This window comes from Perca flavescens, chromosome 22 (genome assembly GCF_004354835.1).
Source record: "Perca flavescens isolate YP-PL-M2 chromosome 22, PFLA_1.0, whole genome shotgun sequence".
Taxonomy (NCBI): Eukaryota; Metazoa; Chordata; class Actinopteri; order Perciformes; family Percidae; genus Perca; species Perca flavescens.
The window spans coordinates 24,299,254-24,312,219 of NC_041352.1; the positions used below are offsets into that span (position 1 = coordinate 24,299,254).

General features: G+C 40.1%; 1 protein-coding gene across 2 annotated transcripts; it reads right to left on the reverse strand.

Moving 5' to 3' along the window:
• Positions 1-719: 719 nt before the first annotated feature.
• On the reverse strand, positions 720-12,060 carry LOC114549215 (NACHT, LRR and PYD domains-containing protein 12). 2 transcript variants are annotated; one of them, XM_028569445.1, is made up of 9 exons: positions 11,876-12,060; positions 11,459-11,596; positions 9,815-9,912; positions 6,128-7,976; positions 5,635-5,808; positions 5,299-5,472; positions 4,597-4,764; positions 2,588-2,761; positions 720-1,625 (listed from the first exon to the last, which is right to left on the reverse strand). In XM_028569445.1, exons 2-9 carry the CDS (start codon positions 11,593-11,595, stop codon positions 1,607-1,609), a joined length of 2,793 nt encoding a protein of 930 aa, XP_028425246.1. In that variant the 5' UTR covers position 11,596; positions 11,876-12,060; the 3' UTR covers positions 720-1,606. The 2 variants fall into 2 exon arrangements, with proteins under 2 accessions (XP_028425246.1, XP_028425247.1); XM_028569446.1 differs by lacking the exon at positions 720-1,625 and having other exon boundaries at positions 2,675-2,761; positions 4,597-4,714.
• Positions 12,061-12,966: the final 906 nt, after the last annotated feature.

A 12,966-nucleotide genomic window follows, 5' to 3' on the forward strand; every position in this document is an offset into this window, starting at 1 on the left:
TTAAAAAGCCGTTAGGGACAATGATTGTTTACATTCTTTTTATACAGTCTATGGTTGGGACTGTAAGCAGCCAACACATGGTTTGACGTTAATGAAGCTTCAAGTGAATAAAGACAAGAGGCTAAACTTGTACCGTTAGTCCACATTACATGTTATTCGTTCAGGTAAATTAATTTAAAATTAACCAACATTAAAGCCAACAGGCCAAAAAGTAACAAAAGGAGAAAGAAGGAAAATAAACCCAGACTCCAAAGTAACCATTCACACTGACATTTCTTTGCTAACAAAGTTAGCTAACTTATTTTAAAAATAATTTAACTCAAAACGTACTTACACATAGATGAAATAAATAAACTGCTTGTCTCCTCTTCGACTGAAGAAATAAAAAACACTGACATCACACAAAACCGAGAATTACCAGGGTATCATAACCGACTACAGCATATTCAAAATAAAAGCAATATACGATATAAAGAATAATTTTATCACAGAAAAAAAAAATAATGCAACAGAAAGCAAAGCAGAAATATCCATTAAAATAACACATATGAATGGATATATTCAGTTTTTGCCATAAACTAGCAGGGTCACATTAAACTGTAATAAACTAAAAAACATGATTTGATTTAGGATTCCTTTCCTGTGTGTAATTGAGATATATATATATATATATATATATATATATATATATATATATATATATATATATATATATATTCTGCATGTTAATCAGTTCAAATTAACGTCATATACAAAATAAAACATAAGGTGCTGATTTCCCAACAGAGTCCAGACATAATCTGTCTGTAGTCAGTTGAGAAACTTCAGTGAAACTTTGATTTAATTCAGGTTTTATCTTCTGTTTGTTTGTTTGCTACAAGCAAATATTTACGTTATTATATGAGAAATGGCTGGTATTAGTATAAGGTAACTTTATGTGTCCAAAATCATCTCCCGTTGTTATTAAGAAATATGTGGGACTTAACTGCAATGCTCCATTGTTCCACAGGGTGGAGCTCCAACAGAAGGCAAAGCTTTTTCACATGATGGACCCCTAAACTTACACAAATTAGACAACAGGCCCCGATTATATATTATGATACAATTCCGTCCCAGGGTCCCCCATGTTATAGTATTTTTGCTTTTAGATGTTTCATTACAGAAAGTGTATGAAACTCATGACTAAAATGGTCATACATTCTGTAATTGTGTTACTTATGGATGGAATTATAGTGAAGATGTTAATGAAAAAAGGATTCCCCTTTTTGCTGTGGACCCCTTGGAACACACTCAAGGACCTCTGGTCTGGGGACCCCACTTTGGGAACCACTGTGTTAATCTACAGTTGTTGTCATGAACAGAATTAATCTGCAGAGGCACTTTGGGTTCAGAATATTTGAATGAATAAGGAGAAAATGAAACCCAGGTCCAGGTGGAAGAGGTGGTTGCAGAGTGTGGAGCAAAAGGAGTGGAGGAGTCCCAGTGTGTCTGCAGAGACTGTGTAGAAGGACAGAGCAGCAGCAGAGCAATCCAGATCCAGAGGGATACACAGGGATTACTGTGGACTCCACATCGTGTCTCAACACATCCTCATTCCTGATTGCTCTTAGTGATTCCACTTCCATCTGATGAAAAAAGACAACAGAAGTGTTAAATGAGTTTTTTACAGAGACTCCGTTCATCAGCTGTCAGTCAGTGATGCAGCACATCCAGTATAAAGATCAGCAGGGACTTTAGTCGACTGTGTAGCGTAGCCTCTTTTCAGCTTTCATGTTAATGTATTGAAGTGAACACACTGAGCTTAAATCTCACAGACTAGACCAGATTTCAAAGAAGTACTCAGTGGAAAAAAACTGCTGAGAGTCCTGAACAACTCATTACTGCAGAAACAGGGAGATGTTCACTGTTCACTTTATGATGGATGTACTGCTGTTGGGTTCAAATATGTTAAAAACCATCTAAGGGTTTAGTCTGGTTTTAAAAATTACATGAAAAATATGGAATCTGTTATTAAAATATTCTGACACAACAAATGATAGAAGGACAGATGATGTTAAAAGTCCGGCGTGTTCATAAGACACAAGACTGAACTGTAAAACATCAGCTGTGATTACTGGACTTCAGCAGAGCTTCTGCACTATATAAATACCACATGGTTACTAAATGTAATGCTGGTTCTATGAAATAACAGCCAGTGATTTGCAGGCTTCAGTCTGACTGATCTCAGAGCTGCGACAAAGATGAACTGATCAGTTGCTTAGTGTTCAAATGAGAGAACAAACACTTTGAGATCAGATTTGATGTTTGGACAATTTGATGATGATATTGTGATGCTTTAATCCATTTTCTTTAACATGACCAGTTGTCTTCACATCATATCAAACACATGATCACAACAAGCTTCTGGCGTATCTGAGTGGCTGACTGTCGTCTGTCTGTCTGTCTGTCTGTCTGTCCAATCCTAAACCCTCACATCATTCTCCTCTCACAGCTTCACTGAGAAGGTTGGAGGTTTACAGGAAATACTGGATCTTTGCTGTGAAACCAACTATGTTTAGTTAAATACTGACTCCAACCCCCTACTGACCTCAGAGTCTCCAGTCTACAGTGTGGACTCTCCACAAGATCACACAGCAGCTTTACGTCTGAATCCTTCAGCTTGTTGTCTCTCAATTGCAGCTCCCTCAAATGGGAGGGGTTGGACTTCAGAGCGGAGGCCAGAGAATCACAGCTGAACTTGGTCAAACCGCAGTCCATCAATCTGAAAAAAGAATAAATGTTAAAACAGTTAACAGTTCAAATCCATTTAGAATCCAATCAGATATTAGGTTTATTAGGTTTGGATATTAACGATTCTGATTCCAATTCCGATTCTTCCTTTCGATTCCGGTTCTCATCGATTCTGATTCCGATTTTTGAGGGGTGGAGCTGAAACGGGTCACATGCTTATTTCACCAATAAGAGGAAAGTTTTACTTTGATTCAAACGTGGGTTGCAGTTGGACGGGGCTTTTTCAATGTAAAATAAAGTCACACTAGAGCATCGCTTACTGTGCTCCACGGCTGCAACACAACAAGCGCCTGGCCGTTACGGAAACCAAAACTTGCAAATGGTAAATTTGGAACCCATGATCAGGTTTGAAACCAAATCCTCCAAACGTAATTTTTTAAACGATTCCAAGTAGTAATCGGTTCTCGATGCCCAACCCTAATTACTATGTCCTAATCAATGAGCTTTTCTCTAAATCAAGTAGAGTGGCTTTGTCATTGTGTTATTGCAGATCATCATAATGTCCCCCACCACCACTTTCATTCACCTATTCATGTCAACACAGATTAACAAAATGCTGCTGATCTCAGTCAGGTCTGTGATTAAAGGATCAATACTATATCGATCCTTTAAGTAGCTGTGTGTTCCAAAGGATCAATATAAGACATTATTGGTTAAAACGCATTTAAATAATTGAAAATTTCTTTATTAGGAGTAACCCTTTGAGATGCAGCATCCCGTTTTCGAGGGGGTCCTTAACAATAAATAAATAAAATAGTACAATCATAAATTGACACAACAAATTGAAAACTGACAAAAAAACAGACACAAAAAAACAACAACAAATGCGCACGTGTGACTCTCAACAAAGATGGGATAGAAGTGCGTTGCCTCACTCTGTAGCTCAAACAGAGAACTCAACACACAGGGTCAAAACAGGAGCTGTAGCAATGTGCAGTACAACAAAAATATGGTGTTTTTTTTTATGTAAACCTATTCTGGTACAACCTCAAAATACAATTATGAACCTGAAAATGAGCATAATATGGGCACTTTAAAGGCCAGTTCAGACCAAAGATTTGCGACGAGACGATAAGAAAACTGCAACAACTGCCAACGTTCAAAACCTGCCTGTTGACACCAATGAGATGAAACAAGACGATGTATCATCTCCATAGCAATGACTCTTTGTACTTCCGTTCTAACTTGTGACTTTTCAGGCATTTTGAAGCTGAATATCATTTGTAGCGTCTCAAAATATGAATGTGGATAGTGATAGTGAGATACTTGCAACAGTCGAATTTCTATGCAAAAACGTTTTATTTCTCTGATTCACTGTTCTGTTCGCCGCTCCCTCTCTTCAGTCATTATAGCTCGCTTGACCACATACCGTGCTCGCAGGCACTCGTTGAGCCTCCATCCAAAACTCTTCCATTTCGACCAGCTCACAGTTTGTAACATAGAAATAAAATAGATTACGGATCACTTTATTTCTATGGTTAGTAGCTGACTTCGCTATTGGCTGTTGAAACAGGTGACATGTGATACTTTCTAAAACCAGCCACTGGAGACTTGACTGGCTGAGTCACAGGCGCCACCATCAGCTGGCTTGAGTCAAGCTGAGACAGGCCGGTTCAGAGCGCTGCAACTTTTCCTGCAACGTTCTAACACTGTTTCGTCTCATCACAAATCTTTGGTCTGAACTGGGCTTAACAACTAACAGTGGACATCTTTTACAGTTTATTTAACAAACAAGTCTTTTGTGATTAAAGACTAAATTTAGTAGACGAAACAGGAAAATATGAATAAAAGAAATGTACAACTCACCTCAGAGTCTCCAGTTTACAGTGTGGATTCTCCAGAAAACCACACAGCAGCTTTACTCCTGAATCCTTCAGGTTGTTGTCTCTCAGCTGCAGCTCTCTCAGATGGGAAGACTTCAGAGCTGAAGCCAGAGAAGCACAGCTGCTTTCTGACAAACTGCAGTCCATCAATCTGAATAAAAAAGTATGTAGCTCCAAATCCATTTATAATCCAATCAGATGTGTTCAGGTTTTAAAAGCAAAACATTACTATGTCCTAATCAATGAGCTTTTCACTGAAATGAGTAGAGAGACTTTGTCATTGTGTTATTGTGGATCATCATGTCAGCCTTCTACAGACCTCTTCCAAATGTCACCACAACATTCATACACCTATTCATGTCAACACAAATTAATAACATGCTGACCTCAGTCAGGTCTGTGATAAGAGGATCAATAATCTATCTATACGTAAAACAGCTGTGTGTGTTATAAACATTAATTTACTTTAACAACTAACAGTCAACATTATCTACATTTTCTTTAACAAACACAGGTTGTTTGAGACTGCTGACTAAATATAGTACAATAAACATGAAAATATGAACATAAGGAAAATGTACAACTTTATGGATGTTTAGAGTATGTTTTGTTGTACATAGATTTAATTAAATTGTTAATTAAACCTATCAGGTCTATAATAGTAACAGCGAGTCAGTGAACTGACCTCAGGGTCTCCAGTCTACATTGCGGACTCTCAAAAAAATAACACAGCGGCTTCACTCCTGAATCCTGCAGCTTGTTGTCTCTCAGGTCCAGCTCTCTCAAATGGGAGGGGTTTGACTTCAGAGCTGAGGCCAGAGAAGCAGAGCTGATCTCTGACAAACTGCAGCCCCTCAATCTGAATAATATAAAAAAATAAATGATATAACTTTAGAAGACAAAGTTTCTGCTTGAAAACATCGAGTCACCTTTAACCAAGTCCAGTTGCCCTTGATTTTTAACCTTCCTTTGAAAAGTACACTTTAAATACACTTAATGTGTGCGCAATACATGAACTGACCTCAGAGTGTCCAGTCTACAGTGTGGACTCTTCAATCCAGCACACAGCTGCTTTACTCCTGAATCCTGGAGCTTGTTGTCAGTCAGGTTCAGCTCTCTCAGATGGGAGGGGTTGGACTTCAGAGCTGAGGCAACGACTTCACAATGAATCTCAGAGAGTAGACAGCGAGAAAGTCTATGATGACAGATAATGTAAAATAAATGTAAAATATAATGAAATTGACACTTTTATCATAAAAACATCACAAAGCGCATCAACATGAGCGGCTGTAGCCCAGCTGGTCGGTCCTTTATCACAGAGTTTGAGTGCCAGATTTGTCTTCTTCTCACAGCATTTGATACAACAAAGACATTTGCAGTGTAACATGTACAAATGTTTTTAATAATCATGTTTAAACTATTTAAGAAAACTTGTATAGAGTGAACGTTATATATTGTGTACTGAGGACTTAAGCTTTACATTGATAAAAAATGTTAATCACATCTGTACTTACATAGCTCTTCTGCAGTTCCTTACAGCTGGAATTAGTCTCTGTCGTCCCTCCTCTGATGTGTTGTACTTCTGCAGGTTCAACTCATCCAGAACCTCCTCTGACATCTGCAGCATGTAGGCCAGAGCTGAGCAGTCAATCATAGAGAGTTTCTTCTCTGATCTGTTCTCTGACTTCAGGAACTCTTGGATCTCTTGATGGACTGAGCTGTCGTTCATCTCCATCAGACAGTGAAAGATGTTGATGCTTCTGTCAGGAGAGACTTCGTACATCTTCATTTCCTTCAGGTTGTTGATGGCTCTCTGGATGATTTCTGGACTGTTGTCTGTCTGACCCAGCAGGCCTCCTAAGAGTCTCTGGTTGGACTCCAGAGAGAGTCCATGAAGGAAACGGACAAACAAGTCCAGGTGGCCATTTTTAATCTTCAGGGATTTCTCCATGGCTTTCTTCAGGAAGACATCCAGAGATGAGTCAGTGTTACCATCATTATCATCCTCAGTCAGGTAAGAATCACTATGCAGGTATAAGGAACCCTTCTGGGATTTCCAGCCTTTCCCCAGGAAGTCCTCCAGTACCTCCGTGTTCCTGTTGGTGTAACAGTGGTAGAAGTAGACTGCAGCCAGAAACTCCTGAACGCTCAGATGAACAAAGCAGTAGACTGTTCTCTGGAAGATCACACTCTCTCTTTTGAAGATCTCTGTACAAACTCCTGAGTACAGCGAGGCCTCTGTGACATCCAGACCACAGCGCTCCAGGTCTTCTTGGTAGAACATGATGTTTCCTTTCTGCAGCTGTTCAAACGCCAGCCTCCCCAGCTTCAGAAGAACTTCCCTGTCGGTCTTCTTCAGCTCTCGTGGACTCGTGTCGTGTCCCTCATCATACTTCTGCGTCTTCCTCTTTGTCTGAACCAGCAGGAAGTGTGAGTACATGTCAGTCAGGGTCTTGGGCAGCTCTCCTCTCTGGTATGTAGTCAACATGTGGTCCAGAACTGTAGCAGTGATCCAGCAGAAGACTGGGATCAGACACATGATGTGGAGGCTCCTGGAGGTCTTGATGTGGGAGATTATTCTGCTGGACAGCTCGTCATCACTGACTCTCTTCCTGAAGTACTCCTCCTTCTGGGCGTCAGTGAAGCCTCGTACTTCTGTTATCCTGTCAACACACGCAGGAGGGATCTGATTGGCTGCCGCAGGTCGAGAAGTTATCCAGACGAGAGCCGAGGGAAGGAGCTTCCCCTCGATGAGGTTTGTCAACAGCACGTTGACCGATGACTTCTGTGTGACATCAGAAACAGCCTCATTGTTGTTGAAATCCAGTGAAAGTCTGCTTTCATCCAGGCCGTCAAAGATGAAGAGAACTTTAGAGCCAGCGAGCTGCTCCGCAGTGACCTTCTGCAACGTTGGATGGAAAACACGGAGCAGCTCCAGAAGACTGTACTGCTCATCTTTGATCAAGTTCAGCTCCCTGAACGAAAGAGGGATCACCAGACTGATGTCTTGGTTTTCCAAACCCTCGGCCCAGTCCAGAGAGAATTTCTGCACTGAGAAGGTTTTTCCGACGCCAGCGACGCCAATCGTCAGGACGACTCTGATGCAATTCTGTTGGTCATGTAAGGCTTCAAAGATGTCGCTGCACTTGATTGGAGTTTCATGGAGGGTCTCCATCTTGGAATCTATCTCAAGCTGCCAAACCTCATGTTGGGTGTTAACCTCTTCACTCCATCCATCTGTGATGTAGAGCGCAATGTAGATCCTATTGAGGGATGTTCCACTTCCTGTTTGACCAGGTCCTTCAGAAACGCGTTCACATGTCCTCTTCACGCTGATCTTATGTTCATGCTGACTACCATTCACTAGAAAAGACACAAAGGTGAGAGAGAAAACAAGAAAAAGAAAAGTTGACAATCTATTCATTAATTTTATTACCAATATGAAGATGATCAATAAAAGAACGTATAAAAAGTAAAGGTTATAAAGCAATTATTCTTTCTTGAATTAAAAATTACATTTATTGTTAATAGTGTTTTTTATTTTTAAAGAGAAACCTCAGAAGTGCTCCTTTGTCTCTCGGCCTCTAACTGTGTGTCGGTTTACGTGTTTGATTGACAGAAGAGGAGGCGCAGCCTCAGTAGCTTATGTGAATCAGCAGCAACAGGAAATGTTTGCTTATATCAGCAGTAAGTTAACTAATTTCTGACATGACTAAAGCTATCAGTAAACAGTAAAATAAAGCTCCATCTGAAAGTACAAACAGGAACACAGCAGGGAAAGTAAACTCCAAACCACAGAGACTTAGTAAAAAGCTACAAAAGTACAGAGAGTTTTCGCTCTGATCACTAGCACAGACACGTGTTGTAAGTTTAGCTGCAGACAAGGCTTTGTTTTGAGGGAGAGGACCATCTCAGGTTGGCTCCTGTTGACCATGCTACGAAGCAGAGGTACGACAGCTCAGCTCGGTTTTTCCCTGCTGTGAGGCTATTTATTCATGGCTTAGCACAACAAGTAAGTAAACAAGTGAGTAAACAAGTGGAAAGCTGTAGTTTACAGGCTGAGGACAGGCAGTGTCTTGTTAGCAGAGGTAGTGAAGTGAGAGGACCCTGTTAAGCATCTAGATCACACGTGTCAAACTCATGGCCCGCGGGCCAAATCCGGCCCCTCGCAGATTCAGATCCGGCCCGCATATCAATTTAGGTTCACAATACATTTTGGCCCAACTACTTTTTGACACTTTTGCCGACATTTCTATTATTTTTTTTCGGATTTTTTTGTGACTTTTGCTGACATAAAAAAAAAACAATTTCCAAAATTTTTGTCACTTTTGCCAAAATTTTTGGCTGCCTCTTTTCTGTGATGGCTGAGGAACTTTATCCTGACTTCTTTAGGACTTTATGTTGTTTATGTTTTAACTGTAAGTGAGAAGACTATATGACACATGCAATAATACAGTCAAAGAGATTTTACTTTTTCGATTAAATAAAAGCCTATCAATAAACTAAACATTTCCAGCCCTTGCTGTGATTCTTATTTTGCAGTGTGGCCCTCTGGGAAGTTGAGTTTGACACCCCTGATCTAGACTGACTAATGTTGATACCAGCAGGTATGTTTTTCAGCTGCTTAATGTGCTGCAACTGAGCAGCTAATGAGCACTTCCCTGTAGCTTTAAAACAGATGTCAGAAGGGCACTTTTACTCAGTGGTTTGTTTGGTCGTTTGTTCAATAAGTCGATCTCAGGACAACACGTGTTTCTTTAACTTAGAGAAGACTTTAGCAGGAAGCTAGATGTGGGCTGTTATTCAAAGTCTGTGGCAATTGTTATGTCTCAGGCTGCTGTTAGTGTGGCTGTGTGTCTATATAAAATAAATAAATTTCTGAGGACTATGGTTAACTGCTCCTCAGATCTCTGCAGGGTAAATCCAGACAGCTAGCTAGACTATCTGTCCAATCTGAGTTTTCTGTTGCACGACTAAAACATTTTAACATACACGTTCCACCAAAACAAGTTCCTTCCCGAGACTATTTAGCAAATGCACCGTGTGGAGCCGTGACGATTGTGATTGGTTTAAATAAATAAATATATATATATATATAAATATATATATATATATAAAATAAACAGTTGTGCACAAAATGTAACTGTTTTACAACAAGTTTTCAGACACAAAGACATCATCAGACAGATGTACAGACTTACTTTGTACAGTGCAGGTCTGACTGGCTGTCTGCAGTCCAGCTCTGGTTCTGGATCTGTGCTGCTGCTCCTCCTCAGAGACATCACTCATTTTTCTCTTTCTGTGAAACATTTCGTTAAAATGATTTGTTGACTGTATTTGATTAATATCAAGATTTGACCAAAGCTGTCTCAAAGCTCCGATGTTAACAGTGAACAGTAAAAGTGCTGTTACGGTTTAATTTGAATTCAGTCTGTAATGAAAATGTTCCTTTTATTTCAACTCTCCTGCTTTCATAAACACTAATAACTGCTTTTCCTATCTGACTGTCTTATTAAACATGTAGTGATCTGCCTGAAGTTTCTTTATTAATACAAACACGTTCTGCGGCTCCAGTAAAGAAGAGCTGATCATGTCCTTTACTACAGCTTAGCTTGAGTGAGTTAGGTTTGAACTGAGGTTAGAAGTTGTCCGAATATTGTGGTACACCAACAGTCTAAAGCCCCTGACACACTAACCCGACGGACAACCGTTGGCAGAAAAGGCAGTTTTTTATTGTCTGGAGTGGTTGTGTTTTGGAGTATGTCTTGTATGTTCAGTTTTTTTGTGTGTTAAATTGTAAAGAAAAAAGTGAAAAAGAAAAGGCAGTCGGACTGATCAGTCGGCTCCCCGAGGTCCAAAAAGTACACACCGAAGCAACGCAGGTAGCGCTAATCTGTATTGTCGCCCCAAAAAATGAAAACCGGCAGCTGACGTCACGTGGTGTCTGGCTGCTCCTGGATTTTTCAGCCCGGCATAATGGCGGCTCGTTCAGAATACAATCTCATATTTTACGAAGATAGCTCACCGAAAGGTGTTTCTGAAAACATTTTAAGCAAGAAATAGGCCGTGCAGTTGCTGAATCTGTCTTCATTTCAGATCGACAAAGGTCAGTTTAAAAGATTTTCGTCAGATTTTGAAAGGCGTTCGTCAGGCTCATCCAGCTCGCCATTTCTGGGTTAGCGCTCCACCAATCAGATTGGTCATGGAGTCCGACTGCCGGCCCTCCGACGCAGCAAGTCAGGTCGGCCAAAATGAAAGCCGACGGCTCCTCCGACTGACGCCTCGAGTCACCGATCTCGCCAGACTGTCCGACGGCCGATTATCGGCTTGGTGTGTCACTGCCTTAAGACACACAGCATGTCTCAAGTTTAAATCCAGACTGCTTCCTTTTCTGTAAGTCATTCTGTTTTATGTCACTTTCTACGGTCAACTATCAAAGGAAGGCATTCATTCAAATATTCTACAAAAAACAACAGAAGTGGCAGGTCATAAAAGCTGATTAGAGGAAAAGTCAAATCAACTAAATATTTGGAGACAAATATAATAAAAAAAATCCTCTGAAGGACATTCTTTCAGATTGAAAATCTTTACAGTAACGTTTGGACAACATTTAAATATTTTGGTTGTATTTATGTAAATTCTGAAATGGAGGTTCTCAAGTGTTCTGCTGCAGAAACCCAATCAGAAGTTTGTGGCTATAAAACCCAGAAAAGACCCCTCTTAGTTTGAAACAGTATCTGCACTAATAGTTCTGCATCACGAGTATAAATCTTTTAGCAGAGCATTTCTTCATCCTCAATGCGTCATCGTCATCAGGTCAGCTGACAGTAAAAACAGTCTCTTACTTTGTGTCTGAGGGTCCAGGTTCATTACTGAAGAGTAGAGGAGGTTCTTTGGACTTCATAGACAGATAGCCGGATACTGGAGAATCTGCTCCATCCTTCTCTTCCTCTGAATCACTCATCTCCTGATCTGAAGTCATTCTGAGAGGTAAAACGGGAAACACTGGCTGTGATTTCACAACATTGGAAACATGTTGGCACAAGAGTCACATGTACTGTAAGAATGAGAGAAAGTGTGTGACAATATACAGTATACTAAAACCATACAGCACTCTATTAGCTGGTCAGTTGTCTTTAAATCTGTTAGATGAATCAAACTGTTAAGTTCATTCTAACGTTCCTTTTATCTACAGTCCACAGGGAGAAAACTGGTTCAGAGACTTCAACCGTAAGATAACGACATGTTGGATTAACACTCACCCTGCCTCGGCCTTCAGTTTCCCTCCTCCTGCTCCGTGGTCAACTCAAAATGAATTCTTAACTGAGTGAACAACTTTTAGTTACAGGGTCTCCTTGGGAGTGTTGCTCCTCCCCTCTCCAGTTACAGGAAATCAGGCTGAGTTTATCTGGTGTGTGTGTGTGTGTGGGTGTGTGTCTGTCAATTTAGTAAAGTCTGTTGCATGATAAAAAATGATGTTAAGCCTGTTTCCTGAGTTGTAACGTTTCTTCATAATCCAAACAGATGGTAGCCAAAAATTACACAATAAACAATACAGAATTTAAAAGGTGCTCTAAGCGATGCCACACGTTTTTTAGGCTTCAACATTTTTTGTCACATACAGCAAACATCTCCTCACTAACCGACAAGAAGGATTTGGGGGTGGGGGTTTGGGGGGAGGGTTAGTGCGCGGAAGCACGGAAGGGAGGGGGAGGGGACGGGATGAGGAGGAGGGAGGGGCGAGCTAGCCTCCGTTTTGTTTGACAACAAGAAGTGACGTCACCCAACATCGCTTAGAGCACCTTTAAGTTAAACAACATATCTGTAAAACTGAGTTTCTCCCCAAAGAATCAGGCAAAAGCTCCACTTTAAATCTTGTGTTTACTATTAATTTTAAATAAAAAAAACTTACTTGTTATGATTTGATACTATAAATAACATTTAATTGAATTGTTTACCTGAGATGTGCTCATAAGTTTCTTTCTAAGTCATTCAGCATGGAAAAGCATTAAAAACGGACTAATCAACTAAAGAAATCAGTCGACTTAAACGAAAGGCAGCCCTAATCATTAGCAAGGCCGGATTTACCACCGGGTTGATTGGACCCACCTCTAGGGGGCCTCTAAGACCCCACTAACTGTGTGGCCTTATCCTTTTTTTCTTTTTTTTTTTTTTTTTTTTTTAAGTGTGTTTTTGTGTGTTAACCTTGTGTTGTCTTCCCGTCAACCTTGAAATAAAAGAATCAGTTTGTTTTTGCTTTTACCAACGTTTTAAAATTGTTAAATTTTTCTTCTACACATTTTCAGCACTTATTTCTACGACCCATATTTTCTGATATAAAACAAAAATTGAA